The sequence below is a fragment of the Lissotriton helveticus genome, chromosome 12 (assembly GCF_964261635.1).
Source record: "Lissotriton helveticus chromosome 12, aLisHel1.1, whole genome shotgun sequence".
NCBI lineage: Eukaryota > Metazoa > Chordata > Amphibia > Caudata > Salamandridae > Lissotriton > Lissotriton helveticus.
The window spans coordinates 3,103,724-3,131,584 of NC_136073.1; the positions used below are offsets into that span (position 1 = coordinate 3,103,724).

The following is a 27,861-nucleotide window of genomic DNA, read 5'->3' on the forward strand; positions in this document are numbered from 1 at the left end:
GCAGGAACATTTCAAGCATTTAAAAAAGGTTTCTTTGGCATGTCTGCTATTTTGCAATAAGTATAGCTCGGCATGTCCCAAAAATGCATTACAATAAAATGTGTTTGAACACGTATATTTCAAGCATGAACACGACTCAGGCTGACTGCCCTTTGGTTGATACAGATTCACACAGACTGTTACCCGTGTGCAACATGTCTATGATCAACTTCATACGCTACATTTCTCCAGCTGAATGTTCTCTGTAGGCCTTAGGACTGCCTAATGCTTCAAGCAATATTTATCAAGCTGTCAGTTTTCCACATACAACATGCCTAGGCCTAGCTTTTCTTTATTTAACATGCTTTCCGCTCACTACTCGCCATAAGAAAAATGGTGAACACTAAATATTCTCCATATGTAAAAGCCTCAGGGCGACTGTGCTCCATAGGCAGCATTCCTCTGTACGCAACATGATGTAAGCTGACTGTACTTCATATGCAACATGCCTTCAGGCCGAGTCTTCACCATCCTCTATTCAGACCATTATCTGAATTCAACAAATGATGGTCTATCCTGGTTTCAATGCAGATGACATTTTTCATGCCTATAAAGTCCCAAAGCTGTGGGACGTGCATCCAGCAGATAACGCCTCATGGGAATGAAATGCTAATGAAAGACGATACTTGTACAAAACATACCAGCAGAAAAACGGTGAAAGCTAGTGTCCATGTTCACTAAATACATCTAGGAAGGATTAAAAACCATTAACAAAAAATAATAAAGTCTCTAAATGGGCTCCAAGTGTGACTAATAAAGATCTAATAAAAGGGATTACAAACAGGCAGGAATCTTAACTAATTTGCAATGGTGTAAAATAGTTTGCCATTTGAACACAAAAAGATGGATAAATGAAAGAAAAACAAATCAGTCTTTACCTCGGGGCCTCTGCTTCTCAGCATCATAGATCATCACAACCTCTGTAACCTGGAAGAAAAATAAGTGGAAAATCAAGAGCTGGAACTAGCAACCTGGAGCAGGTAGGCAACAGAAGCCCATTCGCTGTCAGAGGTAGAAAGGACACTCGGAGGGATTGATAAAAGGATGAAGCTAGACATGTTCTAACAAATCCCACTAGCCTGCCCGCTATACAGAGAGGCCCATTTAAACTTACCCAACAAAAATGTCCCAAATCAATTATTATCTGTTTTAGAATGGAAGGGAAATCCTTTCCTCAATCAATCAAGATACGTGCATTTCAGACATCATTCTCCATAAAAACAATATGAACACAATCACATTTAAAACCAATAATCCATATGAACAAGAAGGATAAATTACTTAACTGTAATCCTAGTTTTCTTCCAGGGGTATCATCAAAGTCATAAGCACTAAATAGTCCCGCCAACAAGCGGGCACCCCGGAGCAATAACAAATATGCATCTATCTATCTATATCTATATATCTACATATATATATATCTATTCACTGAAAAAAACATAGTTAGCTGGACATTTCACTCATACAAAACCATTGAAATTCCTCAGTTATAGTTAGTTGTACTAACTGTAACTCTTGCGCCTGCAATCCACTGCTGGTGATGTCACATATTACATCATTCATGACATGGTCAGTGACATCACTGATGACATCATCCAGTGAATGTGGTTTGGTTCGATATTTAAATATGTATTATAGATAGAGCAATCTGCATTGAAGAATGAGTGGATGTATAAGTGTCTGGATGGAGGATTTAGTAGCAGTGTGATTGACTGTTTACTTGACTAATTGATAGTGTCTAACTAAATATATTGGATAGTGACTAAACTGTGTGAATATCTGTTTTACTTTGTCAGTTGTTGTGTAAATTGCTACACCAGTTTGTTACTAGCTACGTGAAAGTCTATATTAGTTATTGATTAGTTAACTGATTATTTGTATGGGAGAGTGAATGTGGGTGTGGTTCGGTGGGGGGGGGGGTGCGAATGCCCAAAGATGTGTCAATAGTTGATTCAGTAGGTATATGACGTTAAGACTACATGTTATAATAGTTGTTTGGGTAAGTGAATATGTGTATGGGTGTGCTGATAAGCAAATATATCTCTCAATGGTACATTTCCAACAAACTAGAATAATAAAAGGCAGTGTATGTGACAATTGTATATAAAGAAGTATACATAAGACTCCGTGATTGCATGAGTGACTGTATGGATAACTGTATACTTGTAATAGTGATTTTATAACACACTAAGTATGAGTTACTGTCTATATGAATAAATTAAGTGGTGTTTGTATAAGTGTGTAGCTGAGTAAATGTAAGTATGATCCATTGTTTGCATAAGTGAGTAGGATGACTGCATAAGTAAATGGGATGTGTGCTGGTGTGAAATATCAATATAGGTGTATAAGTATATTTGATAGTGTTCTATTGATCATTGACAGCATGTATGAGTGAATCTATAGGTAATTGATTAAATGTGTGTAGATCTAGGAATCACTGAGTGGGTTTTTAGATACTTTTATTGGTGTGTCAATAGATTCAAATATGGTACTCTGTATTTTACATTGGGTGATGAAAGGTTATACTAGTGTATGATGAGGTGTATCTGATTGTCATGTAGATTATGTCATCAGTGATGTCATCAGTGATGTCATCAGTGATGTCACTGACCATGTCATGAATGACTTAATATGTGACATCATCAGCAGTGGATTGCGGGTGCGAGAGTTACAGTTAGTACAACTAACTATAACGGAGGAATTTCAATCGTTTTGTATGAGTGAAATGTCCAGCTAACTAGAACACCCCTGAAAGCTATGGTTTTTTTCAGTGAATTTCAAAGGTTTTTTAAATGATAATTCCCAATTATGATGTTCATTAAGCATATCTGTTTTTTCTATCTTTTTTAATTATCATACAATTCTCAACCTAGTAAAAACTGCAAATATTACCACTCTCCAATTGATTCCTTCCTCCAACAAAATCGCTACAAACCAGAACTACAACTAATGTTAATAATATACAAACTAGGTGTTCCCGTAGAATTAAAACAAAAAAACACCACTTCCCCATACTTTTAACAACAAGGCAAATTTGCAATGCTACTGAAAAACACAGGCAATAGTTCAATTTACCACTTACAAATTAACATCAATATTCAACTAGTGTAATGACGTCGACTATGTACTGTGTGAATTACATCGAACTCACACCCATTTTTAAAGACGAATATGTGATACAAGTACTAATTATGCACTTCCAACACACAACAAAATCAGAACACTCCGTGCCACCACCACTATAATCACCCCTCCTGTCCCCTCCCCCTCTACTACCTCAAAGGCAGCGCAAAACAGGACAACGGACCTTCCCAAAATAATATATCCCCTCAACAGCACACCAGCTGAATGTTCAGAGATGTGGCAACCAACTATGTATAAAGAATGGAACACGCACATCAACCATAATTTACACAATGCCAAGACTACCGGTGAAATGCTATACGCAACTCACTATAGAAAACAAAAACTTTTTCGTGTGTAGATATACTATTGATACATGTAGTGTACTGAGCAGTGGACGCAACCATATTATCTCAGACTCTGGGGAATTTCTCTGTCATGTAGCTGTGTTGTCTCCCCCCCAACCCCCCTTTGAAGCAGAAGTGGAGTGGGCAGGTCCAACGTACGCAACTCCAGCGTAAGAGTATAAATAATTAGGCTACGCCTTGGGTGTGGTTCACTTGTGCAAAGACAAAAGACCCTGCCACATGGCTGCCGCCATGACCACGGGCCTCCTCGATACAGGCCCATTGCGAACTCAGCACCACAGCACCGCACACTTATGTCTGTATCGACTACTGCCTTCGGTCTACACTGCGGACAGCAGGGTTCACAACTTGGATTCAGATTTGAATCTACACTACGGACACCATTGAATTGAGCCTCGATTTATTTAAGGCAGAGACAATTTTACTCTATGTCCTCAGATTTTGTTAAAGGATGTGACAAAAAGCATTCCTCGATGTTTGTGTCGACTACAGCCTAAGATCTACACTGCGGACAGCAGGGTTTACAACTTGAATTCAGCTTTGCATCTACACTACAGACAGTAGGGAATTCAGCCTTGATTTATTTAATGCAGAGACAATTGTACTGTATGTGTTCAGATTTTGTTAAAATGAGTGAAAAAGCATTCTTCTATAACTGTGCTGACTACTGCCTTCGATGTACGCTGCGGACAGTAGGGTTCACAACTTGAATTCAGCTTTGGATCTACACTACAGACACCATTGAATTCAGCCTCGATTTTTATTAAAGCAGAGACAAAAAATACTCCTGTGGCACTGGTAGTATGCGCAAGCACCTTCAATCCCTGCATCCTGTGAACTATGCTCACGTAAAATGTAGAAGATTGCGCCAAAATGTACCTCCACCACCGGCAATACCAAGTACCTCTGGGGCATCACCTTCAACATCGCCACCAGGCATACGTCCCCAATTTGGGAAAGTTAGAATGCACTGAGTGAAGTGCCATAGTTTACATTTTTTATGGGGAGCAATCAGTAGATCTAGTTTGCAGAGCAATTGTTAACCATCCATGCTAGGTTTTTTTCTCCCTCAAAGTTCATGCAGTCCAGTGTGCAACAATCAATGCTTCCAGTGCAGCCCACTCGGACCACGCATCATCGCAGGGTATGCACACGCTGAGCACCAGACATACCACTAACTCAGTGTACCATAAATAATCGCCACATGGCCTTCTTAAGGCAAAATTCAGTAGTCAAAAGACATCATTACCAGTGCGGTCTGCCTGGACCATGCATCATCGCAGGCTCCACACAAACCGACCCTACCTAAGTGCACCACAACTTATGAACCCTTTACGATACATTCTTCTATGTATTATTTCACATATAGTGGTCCTACCTTTGTACAGCAGAAGTTATAAACCATTTATGATAGAATATCTCTGTATGATATCATGATTACTATTCTACTTGTTACCAACAGCAACGTAATAAAATGGAGTCAAGCGCATGTGCCCGTACCCACTTCAACTATCTATCTGTGTGTGTGTGAGTATTCATTATGTTTGTAAAATGCTGCTCCTGGGCCCTACCACATTATATTGTGCTGTAAACAGCGTATGCAACCATCTTACCTCTGGCAGTAACAAAAACTTCGATTATATACCTTTCTCTCGCTCATTCTACAAATACGAACTTAAAAACTGGATCATTACAATACTGCAAGCAAAGTGTATATTACATTTATAAGTGTGTGCTATTGCTCTATTAAAAAAAAAAAATTTGCACATTTATATAGCGCAAATCCACCCAAAACTAGGTCAGCAATTTACATGAGCACCGTATTTACAGTACATTTTCAGGTATGCGTAGATTACATCATTTCTCTACAGTAACAGGATGTGGACGAGGCTCGAACACTGATTTCCAGCACCAAGTTCGACAGTATACCCGAATGACCACATGCGTATATATATTAGCTGCCCTTCATGTGCCAAAAACTGCAACCTGAAGCTTTCATAGCCCTGTATTACTACAGCTACAATACTCTACTGAATGAAGGGGAGGAGAAGAGGCGAGATCCTAAGAAGGAACTCACAGGTATCTCACGAAAGGAGGGGGGGAATCCTTCCTTTCGGAATGAGGGCCCTCACAAGCCCAGTCCGCTGGGTGTCATGCTTCATCATCGGGCATGCTCCTAATGGGTTGGTGCTGCAATACCCGTCGGGCACCCTATGGCGGGACTCTTTGGCGGAGATCTTTTATTCCTTGCTGTTTAGGTGCAGTGGGTGCAAGGGACCTATAGAGTGTAGAAGGTTAAATGTGTTGGTCAAGTAGACCTAGTGAGTTAAAACAGGAAAATGGAAAAGTCAGGCAAAACAATTTTAATGACCCTGCCTTCCACCCTGATTAAAAATGGAGTGGCGACTCTCTGCATTAATGCTGCAGGGTGTTGCACTCAATCTCATGCGGTAGACATGCCAGTATTATTGCGCTAAAGTGACGGCAGACCTACCCCGCACCTCCCGGATCCAGCAGTACGGAGTAGGTCTGCCGTCACCTTGGCGCAATACTACTAACACTTGATACTTTAACATGTCTTTTACATGCCGTGATTTGATGGGGCCTTTTGCTATTAGTTTTTAGATTGGCTGTCGCATCAACAGGTACTACACCTCTAGGTGCCATACATGGTAACATTAGGTTAGGACACCACATTACCATTATTTTTAATGTAGATTCACCACAATTTTACTAGGTCCTAAGGAATTGGCGCTAGATCCACCTAATAGGCAAGAAACATGTCCACCGCATGAGATTGATTCCTAGTATCTGAACCAAAGTACGAAAAAGTGTTGAGTGAAGAAGAGGTTGTTGTAGATCAACATGTCATGGCTAGATACCCAGTTCCAGTCTTTTATAAATCCCAGAGAACACACCTTTGATCCAGTTACAAAATGGCACCAATTCCTACAAACTGGGAATTGAGCAGTTGATATGAGACAGGCTACGGAAGATTACACAAAGAGGGCTAAACATTTCTTCTTTGCTAACAGGACACTTTCTTGCTGTTATTTCTCTACCAACCTGCAAAGATGCCTCAGCACCTATGAAAAGGAGAATCTTTCCTCAATAGTAGAAAACCCCCTTTATTTCCAAAGCAATGTGAGCACTACATGATTTAAATTCTACTGCAAGCGAAAGAAAACACAACCATGAACTAAGAAATACGTGAGGACAACAAGACAGCTACAACCTATGCATGCCGCGAACCAGAGGTTGTGGGATGCAGTGTATGAAAAGAAGCAAATAGATGTTGGAATATTACTCACCACACCAAATCGCTTGAAGTAGTCCCGGAGTTCAGTCTCTCCACAGTTGTGAGGGATTCCCCCAACAAAGATTTTATTTGATCTGGTGGGATCTACCTTAGGGCCTTTCTGCTGTAAGAAGATGGGATAAAGTTTGTCAGCTGGGTAGGAAGTGGAACAAACCTCTGATTGACTTTCACAGCAACCTGTGTCAAAGGTGTAAAGCAGTTAAAGTCAAAATTCAAGCAGCACACAATGTGAGGAGCGTGTGTGGGATTTGCACCACATATCTATTGCTCCATTTGCTGTACTTCCAAAGAACCCAATTTAAAACTAAAAAGACACATCACAAACTCACTAACAATCACAAGTAAAACCAAACACCTCAAAGTGGCCTACTTGTGGACAGGTTTAAAATAATCAGGAGAGTAGGAAACTAATAAATGTTACGCACCATGGCTACTTGGGAGTTCCTAGTTTTTCAGACAAGGTGGGCCTTGTGCCTGTGGACGACAGTTGCACAGAAACTCTACCACGTTAAGTGTGCTTGAAAGACTAACCTCAGGTGGTGGAAGCAGGTGATTGCTCCCACTACCAAGCTGTGCACTTCTCACAAAGTCCCCATCTGTTACAAGGGAGAGGAGTTGGCCTAACGGCCTAGGGCGGTTGACCTCAAATCTGGGGAACTGGGTTCGAGTCTCAGTAATGACGCTGAACATCTGTGATTCTGGGCTAATCACTTAAGCTCCCCGTGCCTAAAAAAATGAATGTGTTCTCATGTAATGCAACTGGTGCTATGTAAAGCACTCTGATACCCGATTCGGGTCAGGTTTGCGGTACATAAAACTCTGTCAAATAAAAAAAAAGAAAATATGTGCTCTATAACCCACCTATAAATGGAAGGATACATTACTTACCTGTAATCCTAGTGGTCTTCCAGGGGTATACTCCAAGTAATAAGCACTGAATAATCCCCACTCACGTGCAGGACCCCGGAGCATATACAACAATACATATATAAGTGTATGTTTAGAACCACAAGTACAGAGTACTATCCAAACATACATATAAACACAAATAGCAGCCTATTATATATACAATAGGCTTAGAAGCCAAAATTACATGTATTTCTATTGTGTTAAAATAACATCATATACAAATATTGCAATAGAGAACATGTACTGCAATAGTGTTCCACAACAACCTTTTATTTTCAGAAAAGAAAACCGGTAATAGCAGGCAATTAGCCCAGAGGCTGCATAGATAAATAACATCACTGTATAGGTAAAACTAGCGCCTTGCCTTTAAGGCTTCCAAGAACCTGGACACCGTGCCTGTACGACCTCCAGGAGCCCCCTGCTCCCATCATGCACCACAGGTGACAGTTAGGTCAGTTCTTTTTTACGGTGTATACACCTTAAGGATCCAGCATATATGATGCAATCAACTCAGTATAGCACTTTTAATGCTCGTCCGGGGAGGCGGGAGGGTTGCTTATGACTTTGAGGAGTATACCCCTGCAAGAGAACTAGGATTACAGGTAAAAGTAACTTATCCTACTCTTCCAGGGGATACTCATCAATAGTCATAAGCACTGAATAGAGTAGCAAGTCCATACCCACTTCCTTGCGGACGAGCAAACAGCAGCAACTACAGTTAAAGAAAACATGTTACATGGCATTAACCAAATACATTTCTCAGAGAGGCTTGCCCAAACTGAGCATCCACCTGTGTCGAAGTCCAAACAGTAATGACAAGTGAAAGTGTGAACTGATCGCCATGTAGCAGCTTTATAAATCTCTGCAATGGGCAAATTCTTAAGGAGAGCCGTGGTAGAGGCTTTTCCCCTAGTAAAATGGGCCTTAGGTTTGCCCGGGAGGGTTTTGTTGGCCAGTTGGTATGACAATGATATGCAAGACACTATCCACCTAGAGATAGGTCTTTTGGAAGCTGCTGAGCCGGTGTTTATGGAACCATAGTTAATAAACAGACGGTCTGATTTTCTTAGTTCCTTTATTTCGTCTAAATAAAATTTCAGAAGGTCCAGAGAAGGTAGGGACCTTTCTGGAGGATTTGAAGGATTCGGGAAGAATATAGGGAGTGTGATTGCCTGATTAATATGAAAATCCGAGACAACTTTAGGTAAAAAACTCGGATGTGTTCTTAGAACCACTCTGTTACCATGAAAAACAGTGTAGGGCTCTTTACAACACAGCGCCTGGATCTCACTCACTTTGCGAGCAGATGTAATAGCCACTAGAAAAGCTGCTTTCAATGTCTAACTGTTGTAAAGAAGTTTTATGAATAGGTTCAAAAGGAGACCCCATCAAACTTTGTTAAAACAATGTTAAGCTCCCATGTTAGAGAAGGAGCCCTGATTGGAGGGTAAACCTTTCTCAAAGAAAATAAGGAGGTTGGACAAAGGGATCGAAAGGCCCCATGTGCGTCGTAATCGAGCAACGCTGTTCCGACGCCGTGTCCACATCGGGGCTGAAACCGGGGACGACGACGACGTCTGGTGGCACAGGCGACGTCAGAGGTGGTGCTGGTGGGGTCGGCATCGGTGGAGGTGTCACAAGGTCAACCAGCGTCGACTGGGATCCAGGCCTGGATTCTTGGGGCCCTGCGGCGCCGGAGCCAGAGCTGACAGCGATGCCGTAGCTTCTGACAGCAAAGGGCAATGACCCCCAGTCGGGCCCGAAGGCGCACCGGTGGGGCCCGAAGGCGCACCGGCGGGGCCCGTAGGGCCGAAGACGCAGGCCATAGCTGACAAATTCCTGCAGCTGGGCCGGAGTCGCCAACGGATCCGGGAAGGGCGGGTGACGGCACTGCATAGGCTCCCCCAGAGCCGCAGGGAAGGCACAACCCGCACCCTTAGCCGTGTCACGTGAGGCGATGTCAGAACGATGACGCTTCTTCGACTTCTTGTGCTGCTTCGTCTTACCTGACTCCGAATGCGAAGACTTCAATCCTGATGGATTATAGTGATGGCTCAGCGACCGGTCCCTCGACCTCCGACGGGACCGGGACCTTGAGCGGCACTGAGCAGACTGCCGGACCTCAAGCAACTTTCGGGACTGCTCCCGCAATATTATTGGGCGCAATGGCCTGGCAGTCGAGGCACAACTTTGGGTCGTGGTCGCGCCCCAGGCAGTATATACACGCGCGGTGCCGGTCCGCCTCCGACATCATTCCCACAAGGGCATCCATATGGCACCAGGAGTCGATCGACTCGAAAAACAGAGAAAAAAAGGCCTGGAAAAACTCAGTCAAAAATTGACAAGGGGTACCGCTCTCTCCGGATCTGCGCTTGCTGACGCGGAAAAAGAAAGAACTGACATCAGCGCGCGCGGTCGGGTCCAAGTAGCTGCTACGACGTCATCTCGGCGACCATGACGCCAACGACGGACGTGGAGCCGCACGACGCGCAGGGGTACTGCTGACAAAAACTTTCTGGATCCAGTCTGACACTTAGGGGTAATTCTAAGGTAAGGAATATATCAAAACGTGTTGCTTTCAGATTTGGCCAAATGCAGCAAATATGATAAAATCACTTGTTCATGAACCCGACTGGATCATGTCCATTGTTCACACACCATAGGTAAGAACAATAGTTGCTTACCTGTAATCTGTGGTTCTCCAGTATTGGTGTCTTTCATAGATTCACATGCCTGAATCATTCCCCGTCGGAGTGGGAGCCCCACGGTACATAAAAAAGCAATAATATGCACATAATATCCAAAAAACCTTGGTACTAACCAACCAGGAAGTAAAGTAGCCCAAGCTACAAGAGTAAAAACTTCCACACTCATGACTATCCTAGTCATTTTGTATAGTCCAAACTGCAGCCAATCAGGCGACAGCACCCACCAGAATGTTCTCCCCAGAGGCTCAGGCTCTCAGATTTTCTCGCACAGAAGTGAACCTAAACATTACAGCCTAAGAGCCTCTGAGGGCATGTGAATCTACCAATACTGGAGAACCACAGATTACAGGTAAGTAACTATTGTTCTTCTCCAGTATTGGATTGTCTTTCATAGATTCAAATACTTAAATCAGAGTAGATAGCAGTACGGAAACAATGCTTGGAAGACGCTATTTGTAACAAATTTGTACATAGCAAGCATATGCAATTACAAAGTAAAATTGCTAATATTCATAAATACATGAAAACTTGCAATTACATGAGAATGTACTCAATATTAGGCATGATAATAAGCGTCTGAAAAGCAGTATGTAGGAGAGTGGGGTCTGCAATCCTATGGTCACCCCAGATTTTTTGCTTTTTGTTTCACTGGTTTACGACTTTCCCTGGTTGTGGGCCTGCTAATCAGACCCACAGCCTAGCTGTTCTCTCTCTAAATTGACAACCATGTACTTTAGGTGCATTTACCAATTGGTACTGGGCCACCTTATCAGTCCCTGTACAGTGTACCTTAGGTATCCAGGGCATAGGTGTACCCAGGGCCTACCAGGGGCTGAAACATGTATTATGCCACCCCTGGCTGGCCATCTAAAACTGACACAACTGGCTGCATGACAGCTGGGGCAAGGTGGTGTAATCACCCTTTGCTATAGATATAGTATACCTATATCTAACCCTAAAAATGGACACATATCCTCCTATCAGTCACTCCTATGGCAGGCCTTATCAATCCTGAAGGCAGAGTGCTTGGAATTATGTGAGGTGGTGCTCTAGCATGAGCTGAGCCTGTCTACAGCTTTCGGAACCAAGTCCTTTAGCTGTTTCCATGATAACGCTATACCATATACTCTTAAGTGCATTATCAACCTCGCGGTTAAATGCTAACTCTGGTATAACATTATCAAAACATGTCGAGTAAGGTGTCATACGAATTGGAATACTACCCCCTCGCCAGACGGTGGTAGCATTCCACCCTTCTAGAGGGACACGACATGTATGTAACTGAGAACCCCAGTTAAAGTTAACTCGAGCCTTGGCATCACAAAATGGATGCTGCCACCACAGACACAAGTCTGACCTCCTGCTGCTGGGAGTCCTTCCAGCGAGGGAGGCTTGGACAAAGGGTTTACTGCCTTGGGAGGTGCTAGCACCACCTCAGACATGATTTTGTGTATTGGGTAGGACAGGCCTGAAAGGAATGAGACATGCCTGGGGCACACAAGGTGCCCTGTGCATACACCGGTTCAAACCAGTTGCTGGGGCATCCCTGCCCCGGCTCTGGCGCGAAAACCGGACAAAGGATAGGGGGTGTAACCACCCCCCTTCCTGGTCCCACCCACAGGCGGGACCTTGTCGTAGTACAGCCCCCTTTAGTAGGATAAAGGTAGGAGATGGTCCCATTCCAAATTAGATTATCCATAACAACTTTACAAGAAGAAACTCTGGACTTCGACGTTCTGCTCCACAGAAGACTGAAGAATCTCCCTTGTGGGCAAGGAGTGTCCACCCTGCAACTGCAGGCACCATCAAGCGTCCAGCGGCTTCCCTTTGTCGTCTTCCCTCGAGGATCCAGACTTCAGAGCCCGACGAGACCCGGATTCCCGCACCTCTCCGACCTCAACTCACATCTGCAGCAAAGCTGAGACCCGTGGGTGCGACGAGACACGTGGGACGGCCATCTTGAAAGAAACTGCACTTCGCTTCCAGCACGACTCCCGAGGCAAACTCGACCAAGTGCTCTGGGGATTGAGAAGCCGCAGCCCCGAGCAGCCCCTGCACCGAAGATCAGCCCTCCAGCTTCCACGAGATCTGCGTGGAAGCTGGAGGTTGTTTGCTGCTCGACGCGTTGTCTGGTCACTTGCCGGCTGGCTTGTGGCCTCCTAGACGGCGAACCTTGAAATCTTCACTGCTGGTCTGGTTGCTCCAGACTGGCCCTTGCTCCCTTCCAAAAGAGGGGCACCCCAGACTCTCCTAGTCCGCATCAGACGCCTTTTCCATTCACCGCGTGGATTGCATCTGCCAAGGCCTGTTGACTCCAATCCCGGATCCGACACCGCCGACAGCGAGAGCTTGCGTGGGACAGCTCGTGCCTCCATCCTGGTCGTCGAAGACACCTCCTGGTCCAGGTGGCTGCAGAGTCAAGCGTCCACTCTTCACCTGATCGCGACGACAGCATCTGGTTCCTTCCTGGTTCCACACCGGTCACTGGCTAGTGACTTTGAACACTGTCCCCTCTGCTTTCAGGTCCTCTTCTTCACCGATCCACCCTTGGATCGCACCGGACATCTTCCTCCTGTTCGCCTGCAGCACCTTTTCTTCCAGGCTCCATAGACTTCAACGCGAGAACCCGACACTTTGACACCTATGCACCCGCAGCCCGTGGGTGAGGTAACGAGAGCATTTCGGTGCTCAAGGGTAGTTTAACTGTCCTAGTGTCCAGTTCCACAGTCGTTTTAGTCCTACCTAGTCAGGATTGTCCGTACTTACCTTTTAACTTGAACTGTACTGTCCATAGACGTTGTTACGCATCTCGCGTGTGAGTTCACACTCAGCACATGCGTTCCGTGGGCCTCCTATTACTTACCTAAAGTTAGTGTAGCGTGGTCCCATCGATCCTACAGCCTCTGGACAGCTCCATTCCTTCCATCGACTTTCACATTCCACTTACTTAGTATATGGTTTGTCGTGCCCCTAGGGCACCATTGTAATTTTGTGCAACTTGTCGTATTTTTCGTAAGAGATTGTCATGTGCTTAGCCCTCTGACCTCATAAAGAGTTCAGAGGTGTTGTTATTAATAAATCTAGTGTTTATTTTCATAACAACCTGTGTGGTGTCCTTTCATCTGGTATTCAAGGGGTTATATTGTGGTAAAACAGCTGGCTTCACATGCCAAAAGAGTTTAGCCTAAGACTGCTTTGTCCATGCTACCATTAGGATAGCTGGTCTATAAGGTTGACTTACAACCAATCACCATAAGGGTTGTTTGGACTGATACAAGGTGATCACTAAAACTAGTGAGCATCATATATCAGGCCAACTTCTCACACAGTACAGAAGAGGAGGGAAACAGAGGCTCACCTTATCTGAAAAGATTACAGAGAACCGTTTGTCCCACTGAAGTATCAGCCTCGCTGGCAGCTTCCAAACTGTAATGTTTGGTGAAAGTATGTCTGCTGGACCAAGTAGCCGCTCTGCAGATTTGCTGAAGAGGAACACCAGAGAAAAGAGCAGTTGATGAAGAAACTGCCCTCGTAGAGTGTGCTCTTGGAGTTGTCTGCAAAGGTCTTCCAGCTTGGCAATGGCAAACGTCAATAGCAGCAGAAATCCATCTAGCTATGGTCTGCTTAGACACCGCTTGTCCTTGCCATATCTTTCCATAGGCAACAAACAATTGATCGGATTTCCGAATGGTAGAGGTCCTTTGTAAATAGAACTTAAGACATCTTCTGATGTCAAGGGTATGCAATGCCCTCTCCGCAGGGGATTGCAGGTTAGAAAAAAATGTTTTCAAGATGACTTGTTCTTTTAGGTGAAAATATGAAGGCACCTTAGGCATAAATTTAGGATTTGTACGCAGCACCACAGAATTGGAATTGAATTGTAAGAAAGGCGAATTGACGGTGAAAGCCTGAATGTCACTGACTCTTCTAGACGAAGTCAAAGCTAGCAACAGAGAAACCTGCCAGGTTAGAAATTTAAGATCCACTATGTGAATTGGTTCAAACTGGTGGCGCACGAGCTGCGCTAATACCACATTAAGATGCCATGATGGAGGTGGACGACGTACAGGAGGAAACATTCCTTATAGTTCCTTGAAAAACTGTTGTATTATTCTTGATGCATAATGAGAATTGTACCCATCCTGTCGGAACCTTGAAATGGCTGCCAGAAAGACTTTTAATGTTGCATGAGAGAGGCCTGATCTCGCTAAGTGCAAGAAAAAAGGTAATATCTGTTCCGGTGTTGCATGAAATGGGTGAAACACCAGCAGTTTGACACCATATGCAGAATCTTTTCCATTTAAGTCTTTATTGTAGCAGGAGCTCGCGCGTTAGCCAGAACTTCCTTGCAATCGGCAGTAATATTTAGATGATCAAATTCAAGGTGCTCAGGCGCCAGGCAGCTAATTTCAGAGAAGCAGGATCCGGATGGCAAATCTGACCATTCTGAATGGACAGGAGATTCGGTACTGGTCGAAACTGAATTGGATCGCACTCTGACAGGAGAAGTTCGGTGAACCAGAATTGGCAAGGCCACCTGGAGACGTTGAGAATTAGGCAACAAGGTTCTTTCTTCATTTTCCGGAGCACTCTGGGAACCAACGGTATTGGAGGAAATGCGTAAGCATATATCTGAGACCAGTTAATCAAAAATGCATTCCCCTGAGAATCCTTGTGGGGAAGCCAGCTTGCAAAGAATAGGCATTTGCTGTTCTTCTTGGTCGCAAAGAGGTCCAGATCGGGATGACCTCACTGTTGGAAGACTCAATCCACCATCGGCTGATGCAGCTCCCATTCGTGGGTGAACACAGTTGACCTGCTGAGGGTATCTGCCAGAACATTTGAAACTCCCGGAACATGAACTGCTAAGAGATTGATCCTGTGCCGTATCGCCCAAGCCTAGATTTTTTGGGCTTCCTGAGACAAAAGAGCCAACCTTGTTCCTCCCGGTTTGTTTAAGTAATGCATACTTGTAGCTTTGTCCGTGCAAACCAATACGGTGGCTCCTAGAATGATTGTACAAAAGGACTTGAGGGCTAAGAAGATGGCTCTTAGTTCTAGCAGATTGATGTGCCATTTCTTTTGTTGAGGGCTCCATTTTCCGCTGACCTCCAGCCCTTGAAGATGTGCTCCCAACCTTCGAGGAATGCGTCTGTGGTGATAGTGAAGTTTGGCGTTTCTTGAAGGAACGCACATCCCTTCTTTAGATTTCTTTCTTGAGTCCACCAGAGAAATGCCTCCCGCATCAGAGGAGCGATTAGAATGAGATTTTCGAATGAACCCGAGACTTTTAACCATTGCAGGTTGAGTTCCTCTTGAAGGGACCTCATTTTGAGGCGGCAATTTGGTATCAACGGGATGCAAGAAGAGACCATTCCTAGAAAAGACTTTAACTGTCGGACTGAAACTGACCTTCTTGAGCGTAACATGTGAGCCAGGTTTTGGATTCTCTTTTGCCTTTCGTCTGATATGAAAGCTTGAATTAACTGCGTGTCCAACGTCGCTCCCAAGAACGTCTGCCTTTGCGAAAGAACATGATGTGATTTGCAGAGATTGATAGAAGGACCCAGCGATTGGGATAGAGACAGACATCTTCGGACATGAGCGTTTGTGTCTGAGAAAGAATTCGCTTTGATAATGCAATCGTCTAGGTAAGGAAATATTTGGAACCCCTCCAGGCGGAGGTGCCCTGCTACTGGAGCCAGGACCTTCGTAAACACTCTGGGTGCCGATCGTAGTCTTAAGGTAAGGACCTTGAACTGAAAATCCCTGCCAGCCACTCTGAAACGCAGAAACCTCCTGTGACGGGGCAAAATGGGAACATGGAAGTAAGCATCTTGAAGGTCCAGGGTGGCCATGTGATCCCCTGCTGACAGAAGATGAAGTATCTCCTGAAGCGTTAACATCCGAAATGATAATTTCTTTAGATATTTGTTGAGGGAACGGAGATCTAGAATTGGACGCCATTCTCCGGATTTCTTCTTTATCAGAAAGAACCGTGAATAGAATCCTGTTCCTCTCTTCCCTTGAGGGACTTTTTCGATCGCTCCTTTTTTTAACATCAGATTTATCTGGGAAAACAACTCCTTGAGATGAGCTGGAGGAGGGCCCTTTGGAGGGAAATTTGGAGGAAATTTTTCGAACTCTAGAGCATGGCCTCTGGCTACAATTTCTAGCACCCACTTGTCCGAAGTTATTGAGGTCCAGATTGAATAAAATATTGAGATTCTCCCTCCAACTTTTACATGGGACTGCGGCAGTAGCTGTGGCAGGTAATGATACTCATTGTCTTTTGCTGGAGTCCTTTCCGCGGTAGGAAGGCTTCTTATTCTGGGAATAAGAGGCGTTGCGCTGGCCATATGACTGGTAACGTTGAGATTAGTAGCGCCGATTTCCTTGATATGACCGGTAGTAGGATTGTTGACTATAACTTCCTCGAGTAGAGGACGACCCACGTCCTCTCGCACCCCGAAAGGGCGGCTTACGAAACTGCAAGGTGCCAAGAGATGGATTAGTTACTTACCTGTAATCCTAGTTCTCTTCCAGGGGTATACTCATTAAAGTCATAAGCACTGAATTATCTCCGCCCATGAGCAGGAACCCAGAACACAAACAATATACATATATATGTGTAAATATATCACAAGCATTTGCAATGCAATAGGTCTCGCATTTGCGAGAGATTGAGCTATTGGCATTGTAAATGACAATGCCTTTTATCTATGTGTTTTGAGAACCTGCAAGCAGTGCGTAAACATGCACTTTGCTCTTATAGCCCTTGCTTACGAGAAGCAAGGCTGCCAACCTTACTTCTTGTAAGCAACAACTATAAGTACAAAGTGCATGTTTACACACCGCTTGCAGGTTTTCAAAGCATATAAATAAAAATAATTGTTATTTACAATGCAAATAGATTAAACTCTCGCAAATGCTAGACCTATTGCATTGCACATGCTTGTTTCATGTGGGAGACTGAGCTCAAAGTTAATATTGTCATTTTGAGTTCTTGCACTATATTTGTGGCCACTGCACTCAGCACCATATCTCTGAAACAAAAAACTTTGCCTCAGTCATTGCCTGAGTATGATCTATCTGAAAACAGTATAACAATGAATTAATATCTATACTACTATTATAAAGGAAGAACTTTGAACCTTTGAGGCGGGTAAACTCGGGAACCACAGCGCCAATCCACACACCCGATACATCGTTGTAATCGTTAGGGTGTGCAGATGGACATAGGCTATATAAACGTAATAAATATACGTAATTTCAAAAATTTACCACAAAAGAAAGTAGTCCCTTGGAAGAAGCGCCAGCCGCGACGTGCGTGCTGACGCTAGGAGCGCGGGGAGGAGTGGCGTACATGAGCGCGAAGAAGACCGGTGGACATGAGCGCGGGGAGGAGCGGCGCACAGGCAGTGAGGAGCGGCGGACAGGCGGTGAGGAGTGGTGGACAGGCGGTGAGGAGCGGCGGACAGGCGGTGAGGAGTGGTGGACAGGCGGTGAGGAGCGGCGGACAGGCGGTGAGGAGCGGCGGACAGGCGATGAGGAGTGGTGGACAGGCGGTGAGGAGTGGCGGACAGGCGGTGAGGAGTGGCGGACAGGCCGTGAGGAGCGGCGGACAGGCGGGGAGGAGCGGTGAGCGGCGGATCAGGTAGGTTATTTATTTATTTATTTATTTAGGAGCGGTGAGCGGCGGCAAAATACAAAAGCAAACGTTACATTACATGAAGCAAAAATGACAATCGTGAGCCAACAAAATACAAGAGGAAGCAAACGGTGCATTACAAAAGTGAGCCAAACGGTGCATTACAGGAGGAAAAAGTGACGTGTGCAGGTTACAAAAGCGTACAAAGTAAGCAAGCAAACGGTGCATTACAAAAGTGAGCCAAACGGTGCATTACAGGAGGAAAAAGTGACGTGTGCAGGTTACAAAAGCGTACAAAGTAAACAGAGGTATAATACTGCATTACAGGAGGAAAAAGTGACGTGTGGAGGTTACAAAAGCGTACAAAGTAAACATAGAGGTATAATACTGCAATATATGGAGGAAGGCTCCAGGGGACCCACGGACAACTTCGGGCCGGGCGGGGGCCCTGAAGCCTAATTGCTCCCGGACAACGTCGGGACGGGCTGCTAGTCTACATATATTCATGCAATGATGATATCGGTGTTGTACTTGGGCTATTTCTGTAGGGCCGCCTTGTAATGCTACTTTCAGTAATTTGCATACACCACTTTTTGATAAGGGAGCTTGCTCGGTCTCTGCAGACCTTATGCATGAGCAAAGCTTAGTAAAACCAATTCACTACAGACGTTAAAACAACTGCCATTGTCAGTGCTTGCAAAGGGTATGAAAGAGTATGATTTCAACCGAACACAATACTGTTCTGTACATGGAACCTAAAGTTGTAGACGTTTCTGCTAGCATAGACGGCATAGCTGAAGAGGGAAGTCTAGTTCAACTATACACCATAAATATATAAAATATGCTTGAAGGTACACATAGATTCGAGCAGCAGGTGGATTAACTCAGCAAGCTGCATTTCAGAAATAGAAACCTGTAACAGAATGCACACAGATTACGGCAACCATCTCACTGAACTGTGGAACCTGCAACTGAAAGTCTCCGCGGCATGCTCAACTCACCCCTCTGTTGCTGCGTTTTCTCAAGCTATTTTCTTACAAGTACTAAGCCCTGAATGATAGGATACATGTAAAGGGATTAAAGAAAGTTGTTTACTTTTCAAAGGTCATGGTCCTTCCATCTGCACCGTCAGTGCCATCCCACGTTATCTTTTTTTTATTTAGGGTCCACTGCTAGGACCGTCGATAAGTTAAACACTTGTCTCTCATCCACCTGCCCCTCACTTTAAATCTCATTAGGATAAGCTCTTATAGGAAGCAGCATTGACAACTAGGTCACTAGGGACAGCGTATCCAATGTCAACACTGGCTATTATTGACATCCATGTAACGTCCCTTCACTCTTGGTCACTGTTTCTCACATGGAGGCACCTGCTGAGGCTCACATTAAATGATGGCTCTTCGGAACGGAGATCCAGCCAGGGCGCTGCCATCTTTATCGTTGGAAAGAACACGTGCATCAACATGCACATCCGGTGTTCTGACAGACACTGCTTCAACTCAAAAAGTGCTTCAAGGCCGTGGTTAGGACAGGAACAGAATCATACGCATGCATAACTGCGAAAGGAACGCTAGCTGACAAAACATTGGTAAACTTTGTAGCAGGCTGCTGCTAAGCGATTAGTAGCAACCGACAATCGAGGTTCATCTGGGGTTACTATAGCAAAGCTATTTGAGTAAGCATTGGGGCTGCGAAATTGCACCCGTGGCGGGGCAAACAGCTAGGGAAAGTACAAGGGATCCAGGTGGTGATCTGTATGGTGGCCATATTTTCAATAAAAACAAGAAGAAAAGGCATGAGGTGGGAGTAAAAAAGGTGGAAGCGCACCGTTTCCGCACACCATACCAGTGCACATGTGCTGTCCAGGCGTGTGCACATCTCCTGTGAAAGTGCACCATGCACGCGTTGTGCTGAAATGCCCGTATGCATGCGTGCACATCTCCTGTCCTCCGTACGCGTGCACATCTCCTGTCCCCCTTCCACTGACAAACCGACAACAATAGATCTCGCCAAGGCGAGCAGTGCATGAGGTGCATCGCTAGGCGAGACCTAAAAAGGGTTAGCAGGGTTCCCAAGGTGGAGGTTAAGGCCTAAAGTCATGGCAGGTCAGGCTACTTCCCCATTTACGTAAAGCTATCCCCAGTCTCTATTTGGATTTTCTGCCTCAATGGGTGGTAAAACTGGGAGTAAGCTGCCAATCTGCCACCCTCTCCAGGGGCACATTGGCTGGTTGGACTCTAGGGGTGCAACCCAATGCCATGATGGGCTGGCTAGTACCTTCATCTCGCTCCCTTTTTTAACCTATCCCTAGTGTGTTTTCCCTCTGGGGTGGGCATATTGGGAGGGAACCACTAATCTCACCTTCAATTTGACAAAAATAATGTTTGGGTTCCAGGTGTAGAGGGGTGCAACCCAATACCAGGATGGCCCTGTCCTAGGATACCATTCATTATTCATAAATATATTGCTGGTATTTTCTGACCATTAGGGGCAGAAAAACAGGTGGTAACCCCTCAGTCACCCCAGTACCATCTTAATAACATAGGGTGGCCCGAGGCAAGAAATAGTTTGGGGCCCCTGCTCAGAACAACTTTGAGTTTTATTACCCATTTTCTACTCCTTCAAACCTCATCATGCCAACCAATATTTACTCATACATTAAAGGTTGAGATAGGGAAACAAACAGAAGTGAGATAGTGAAATGTTCACTTTCACAGGGGCCCATCAGAAGGTGGTGCCCTGGGCAATTGCCCACTTTACTCATGCCTTAAAATGTCTATGTCATACCCCCAGTGGGAAAAATGACTACTATGGTCGTTGTTCTTGCGGGACGGGCTATGGCCTGTGCTTTGGGGTTCCCTCTACCAATACAAATAAAAAATAGTCAGAGGTGGTCTCGTGGAAGGATTCCTGCTAGGGGATCACCCCCCTGCAGCAATCTGAGAGTGGTACCACTGACAAGGGGAAAATGCTATATTTGCTGTCCAAATCACTACTTGAGGACCTGTACTGTACTTCAAGCACCAATGAAATTACAAGCAACAGAAGCTTTTAGCTATGGTTGCTTTAATATTCACATTTAAATTAAGCACACATGGCATGCTACTGGTCAACAAACAAAAGCTACAGAATTCAGGAGAAGCTTTTCCTTTGCAGCTGGCAGTCAGAACCACAAAAGAAAATCCCTCTGGTGACATCATCAGACATTTTCACCTATGAATCCAACACTGTGTCTTACATGTACTCCACCCTCGAGGGGTAATGCAAAGGACTTAGAGTTCATGTCCTCCCTAACAAAGGGGTTGAAGCTGGTTGATGAAAATCTACCCATCTGTAATTGTGCTTGCTGTATAGGAAGCCCTATAGGAGTTTTGAAGCTGGGTTGGAAATGGTTAAAAGGGGATAAAATGCGTCCAAACGGCTGGTTGTGGTCGACCTCGGAGCTGGGGAACCGGGTTCAAGTCTTGTCGGGGACGCTCAACATTCTGTGATTCTGGGCAAATCACGTAATCTCCCGGTGCCTAAAAAAATGAATGTGTCCATCTGTAACATAACTGGTGCTCATGTAAAGCGCTCTGATACCTCCAGGTCTAGTTTACACCATATAAAACTCCAGACAAAAAAAATTGTTTTGCTATTGTAGTAAGGTTGGGATAGGAGATGCAGCTATGGGAGGGACTTGGAGTGGAAAGGCAGTGGTGAGAGCTTTGGACTAAGGTGGTGCCTCATGCTATTATGGTGAACAAAAACCCTTGCTCTGTCACTATAATTTACTATTTGTGAATCACTAAGGCAGTGACCAGGGATTTGGTGAAATTTACTCTACACATGTTAAAATCTAAACACATAGCCGAATTGTGGGAATTCCAAGGCAATGATGCCTGCCTAAGTAGGTGAACTCCTGTAAGCCTGCATGATAGTGGGTATTCACTAAGCTTTTAGGATGCACTTTCAACCCTTGGATACAGTTGGAGATTTATTTCTGGCAAGGCAGGAGTACGTCCTTAGCCAAGATGGAAATGGGTAGAAAATGCTCTTACAATTATCGTGGATATTTTGAAAGTGTGGAAAGATGTTTCTCCACATGAAGAAATAAAACATTAGCAAATGCACTTACATGTTATATTTTACAGACGAGAACATGTGCATCTACTAAATGTACATTTGTGAAAGTGCGTACTGAGTACCTCCATATAGTGTTAATATTTTATATTTGCAGCTTGCCAGGATTACTCTTAGAATCCTTTAGGAATTCAAAGCAATTCAGAGATTGACTGAAAAAAATAGGCATACATCACATGATGAATTTTCTGACTGCTATTTGAAGCAGCCCTAAATGTCAAGTGATTACGGAATATCCCATTTTGGATATCAAGATCTAGACATAGAGAAGTTCCAGTGCCATCTGTAGCTAACCTGAAATCCAGCAGAGGAACATTTCCAAGACAGGCTCAGACAACATAACCATATTGCTCACACTAGCATGTATTATTTCGATGGGGGCAAATATTAACCTTTTGCCAATAAGTCAGATGAGGTCTGGAAACCTTACCCTTCAGGAAGTCTGGCAAACCTCCCCAAGTGTTGTAACTGTTCACCGGACGATTTTCTGCTGTCAATCCGCTCATGAAAGAAGGGTGTGATTTCCGGTGGTGGGAATTGTTTGGTATCACGTACCAAGAGGACTGTAGACGCAGAGTGACGACGATTAACTCACTGACACTCGGGATATCGATATATCTGTGTGACAGCTAGTAAACAGTTGTACTGGCGTTTCCCTGCTTACTATGGTCGGGATTTCTTAAAGCAGGGAATTGCAGTGCAGGGGTACCACGTGGCAGCGATTTACTCACTTCACATGAAGCTTTCCACTCCCTCGCGGCGCTGCTGAATCACACCGTTTCAGTCTCGCTTTAAGATGCGTAACTTTTCACACCCCTAGTATAGTCATTTAAAAAAATGCAGCTTTGCACACCCCAGTACAATCTTGTTGTTTGCTCTGTTGAACACCGTTGAGATGCAGAAGCATCCAGTGTAACGCTCCATGCTCCTCAGTGTTGGTGAATTACTCTAGATAGTTCTCGTGAAACTGTCAATTTTCTTCAGTGGATATGAACCCCACAGAAAGCCGCAGCGATGCCACCTATAACCTTCCATTGGTGACCAACAGCTTCGGATATTTCTAATTCAATATCGGATTTTCTTCACCGTAAACCCTCGTTAAATTGATCCAGGTATTAGAATAATCTCACAATTAACTTTAAAAATATCCTCTTTCGGCAGTGTGCAGAGCTGATCTTCCGAGAGAGATCGTTTCTTATAGCTCGAAATCTACATTCAGACCGGCCTACTTCTCACAGACAATTACTACGCTTTTGCAATGGTTTGACATGATTTTGTTGATAAGCTTACGTAGAATCTCTTCGGGGTGAACAAAGCACTCAGGTTACAAAATCGTCATAGTGGCTCTCAGGTAAAAGATAAAGAAAAAAAAACAAAAACCTATGTTCCTTATTTAAATGTGCGTTATTTACAGTTTGAATGCTTTTCGATTCGCTACACAACATGTGCCATTCTCAGCAGTCATCCTCACTAAAATGTATAATCTAATATCGTTTTGCAAAAACTACCGTGCCAACACGCTTCACTTAATCGTCATCCACAACAACAAAAGATGTAGGCTATTTCTTCCTCAAAACGCAAAATATCTGGCCACATTTTGAACTGCAAAAAACATATTTGGCGCAATACGATGCTTCACCTCAACATCTACATTTTCTGTTGTAGCAGATGGTCTATGTTTTCACTGTGCTTTTAAATGAATAATACATTGTTGGCTTCCTTGCAGCAATATCCTCCCCCACACACATTCTTCAGTGTAGCACAGAGTCGACTGCTGCGATTGAGCTGACATTCTATATTACTGCAGGCGGACTTTGGTACTGTGGAGATAAACATGCCCGCCTTCCATCGGGGCACAGTCAGAGACTTACTGATGTACGTGCCAACTGCCCAGGCGACTAGAGGGCAGTTCCGCTTGCTGGCGCGCTTAAACTGGATGACATTTCCTCTAAATCGAGTAATTTACCTTACGGCATTTGCCTCCGTTTGCAAATACAATACAATTGTCAGAAATGTATATGGAACAGCAGCATCGGATGTCAGTCGGCATCCCATTCACTCAGTTCTAAATGAGGTCAAAGGACCTCATTTTAAGTTTTTGTCTGCAGCTTTTTCATCAACCAATTATTACTTGGCAGAACTAAAGCAGGCGATTTCCCGTAACAATATAAGGGCCAAGGAACCGATTCTGCCGGTAGGAGGCACTCCTTTGAGCCACACAGGCATACATCCACTATGACATTTAAAAAACAAGCCTGCCACCCAAGCAGTGTCGCCGGCCGGCTCTTCAACTGCCAATAAGATGCTGCAGCGTAACATATGTATACGAGGTTGCGTGCGTCACAATTATGAGACGGTCGAGGCGAGGGAATAGATTACCTCACGTGCGTGTTGTGTCATCCGGAAATAAGGAGACGTGTCCGAGACCTAGTTGTTGTCTGATTTCTTCCTGCGTACTCCAGCGTTAACACTTCATGGGAGATCTACATCATAGACACAGAAGAAGGACCAGTGGTGCGCGCGCACCAGAGGAGCGGGGGTAAGGGAGCACGAAGACGCCGAGACGAGGTAGGGGATGTGTGTGTAAGCGCCGGGGGGGGGGGGGGGGGGGGGGTTCTCTGTGTATGTGTGCGTGCGCGTGGGGGTCTGTATGGGTGTTGTATGTGTGTTGTGCATGTGTTGTGAAAAGCCTGCCGGAATCGGAGCGCGTGTTGACGCGCGCGACCTGATCCCGGCAGGCTGCTGCTGCATGCACGTGCCAGTATGTTGTCCTCTCCCTTTCAGTCCTTGAAAGCCGGAATGATAACAATAGTCTCGCTCTGCGACAGCAGGCCTTTGGCCTGCAATCGCAGGGCGAGACCTAAAAAAGTACATAGTACTAAACTAATTATACACATATACATGTATAATAACCATAATATGCAGCCTAACATATAAACATAGGCTAATAAAGCCAAACTTACACACGTTCTGAAGCATGAAAATATGCTGTATGGGCTTCATTATGGACTTCTTGTAATTGACTTGAAGACCCAACTTGCACATGAGTTGGAGGCATATCAATAGATGTTCTTCCAGTAGAGATGGGGATGAACTCTTCAGAAGCCAGTCGTCTAAGTACGGATATATGAAAATCCGTCTCTTTCGAAGACAAGCCGCAACTACCGCCATACATTTGGAAAATGTTCTGGGAGCGGATCTCAGCCCGAATGGGAGTACTGCGTACTGATAGTGATGAGCAGCTACTTGAAACCTGAGAAACATGCGATGTTTTCTGGATACCGGAATATGAAAATAAGCATCCTTCAGATCGATGGAGCACATCCAATCCCCCTGATGTAACTGGGGAAGGATTTGATGAAGAGCCAGCATTCGAAACCTCTCCTTTCGAATGAATTTGCTCAACCGTCTTAAATCCAGAATGGGTCTGAACTCCGTAGCTGGACCTTTTTTCTTTACGAGAAAGAATCGAGAGTATAGGCCTAGACATCTCTGCTGAGATGGTACTAGTTCTATGGCCTTCTTCTTCAGAAGGATGTTCGCTTCCTGTTGTAAACGCTTTACATTCCACTGTAACATCTTTAGAGGACGCATGACAGGAGGTGGCTTCTTGAATCTCAAAAGGTACCCGTTCTGAATGATACCCAGCACCCATCTGTCCTTTGTAATCGGTTTCCACTCGTCCAGAAAACACACAATACTTCCTCCAACCGGAGTGGCACACGGTTGTGGAGGAAGCCTCCGTTCATTGTTTTTGAGGCTGTTTGGTAGCGGATGACTGCTGCCTACTTCCATTGCCTCTGCCTCGCCCAGGTCGCCGCTGTTGGAATTGCGACCTTTGTTGATTCTGGCCTTGGTTTTGCGAGGACCAATTCGTCTGTTGGCTCCTCTGCTGGAAAGATCTCTTGTCAAAGGGACGAAAATTACCCCGACTTTTAAATTCTTTCTTCTTTTCAAGACCTACGGCCTTAAGAGTGTCCAACTCCACTTTCATCTTGGACATCTCATCGTCAGCGTGAGATCCAAACAGAGTCGAACAATTAAAGGGTAAATTCACTATTTTCCTCAGTGCCTCAGGCTTTAGCCCACCAAGGCGAAGCCAAGCTGAACGCCTAGCACAAACACCATGTGCATAGCCATGGGCTGACAGATCTGCCGAATCCGCAGCCGCGCTAATGCTCTGGTTAGCCACCAGTCCGCCTTCTTCCACAATTTCCAGGAAATCCTTTTGATCTTCCTTAGGGAGTTTATCCGCAAAACGAGCCACTGAGTCCCAGAGCAGACGATCATAGCGGCCCAGTAAGGCTGCCGCACTGGCCACTCTCATGACCGACCCAGAGGTGTTACACATTCTTCGCCCCAAGGAATCCATACTCTTGCTATCCTTTTCAGGTGGAGCAGAAGAGGTAGATGCTGCAGAATGCGCTTTTCTGACCGCCGCCACAATAAGTGAGTCTGGAGGTGGATCAGAGCGCAAAAATAGTGGATCTTCTTCTGGCGCCTTGTACTTTTTTGCAATCCTGGAAGGACCTGAACCCACCGTGGCCGGAGTAAAAAATGTTCTCATTGCTGGTTCTATCAAACCAGGCAATAACGGCAGAAGAGGCCTGCCAGTCGTCTTGTGATGCAGGGTTTCAAATATGACTGACGTTGCCACTTGGGGAACTGCCATCTTGATGTTGAACTTATTCGCCCCACGACATAGCACACCATTAAATGTGCTCAAATCATCTACAGGAGACACTCTGGAAGGCGGAGTAGATGATATAGTGGGAGAATAGTCTCTATATGAAGACCTTGAAGAAGACGAAGATGACGTAGAAGATGGTGAAGGGGTTCTACGCCGTCTCTGGGGAGTTGCCGATCGCTGCCTCCTACGCTCCCTTGAACGAGATCTCTCTCTCACTAGGGATTTCGAGCGTGATCTTCTATGCAGCTCCGTCTGAGGGACCGGAGCCCTCATCCCTATCAGTTCTGCATCTGGACGCATCTTCCAATGTCTCAGGCTTTCCAACCACCTCGGTGACATGTTAAGAGGCCGTTCCGCACGCTCAGGTGAAGCCTCAGGTGAAACCTGCACAATATGCAGCCCTGCCGAAGACTTGGAGGCTCTGGAGACTACACTGTGCTCAGAGTTCAATGAGCCAGATGGAGTCCGTTGTCTGGGCACCAATTGTTTGTCATCGGACACGTGCCCTGAGGTCGAGCCAGAATGCGCCACCACAGAGGAGTCCTGATGCACTGTCTCTTTACCCGCCACAAACCTGTCGTCTTGCTGACCCTGCGGTGAAGACGTCACTACAAGCTGTGGGCTTATGTCTGACCTCGACAAAGACCTAAGTGAGGTCCGAGAGGCTGGTCTTGATAGTCTCGAAACCGACCTTTCATCAGGTGGGGGAGACCTAGACTCTGACACTCCAAGCTTCGACGTCGACCTACGTCACGATGGAGACCTCGACCTTCTCTTTTTAGGTCTCGATCTTCCTCTCGTCTATAATGGAGCCCTCTATGACGCCGACAATGCTGACGGCGATCTGGATCTCGACGTCGAGCGCACCTTTTTTGACGGCGACGCTCCCTGGAGTTGATGTTTCTTAGTTCTACCTTCAGGAGAAGCTGTTC

At 45.1% G+C, this 27,861-nt stretch overlaps 1 protein-coding gene across 18 annotated transcripts in view; it reads right to left on the reverse strand.

The window, feature by feature from the left end:
• Nucleotides 1-27,861, reverse strand: part of DAZAP1 (DAZ associated protein 1) — a 519,254-nt gene that overhangs the window by 413,189 nt on the left and 78,204 nt on the right. For 16 of the 18 annotated variants that reach the window (XM_078669912.1, XM_078669924.1, XM_078669928.1 and 13 more), the window contains 2 exons: nt 6,842-6,952; nt 918-966 (listed from right to left, as the gene is read on the reverse strand). In XM_078669912.1, coding sequence (XP_078526038.1) covers nt 918-966; nt 6,842-6,952 — 160 coding nt within the window. The remainder of the gene's footprint in view (nt 1-917; nt 967-6,841; nt 6,953-27,861) is intronic. The other 2 variants (XM_078669911.1, XM_078669913.1) reach the window with 1 other exon arrangement.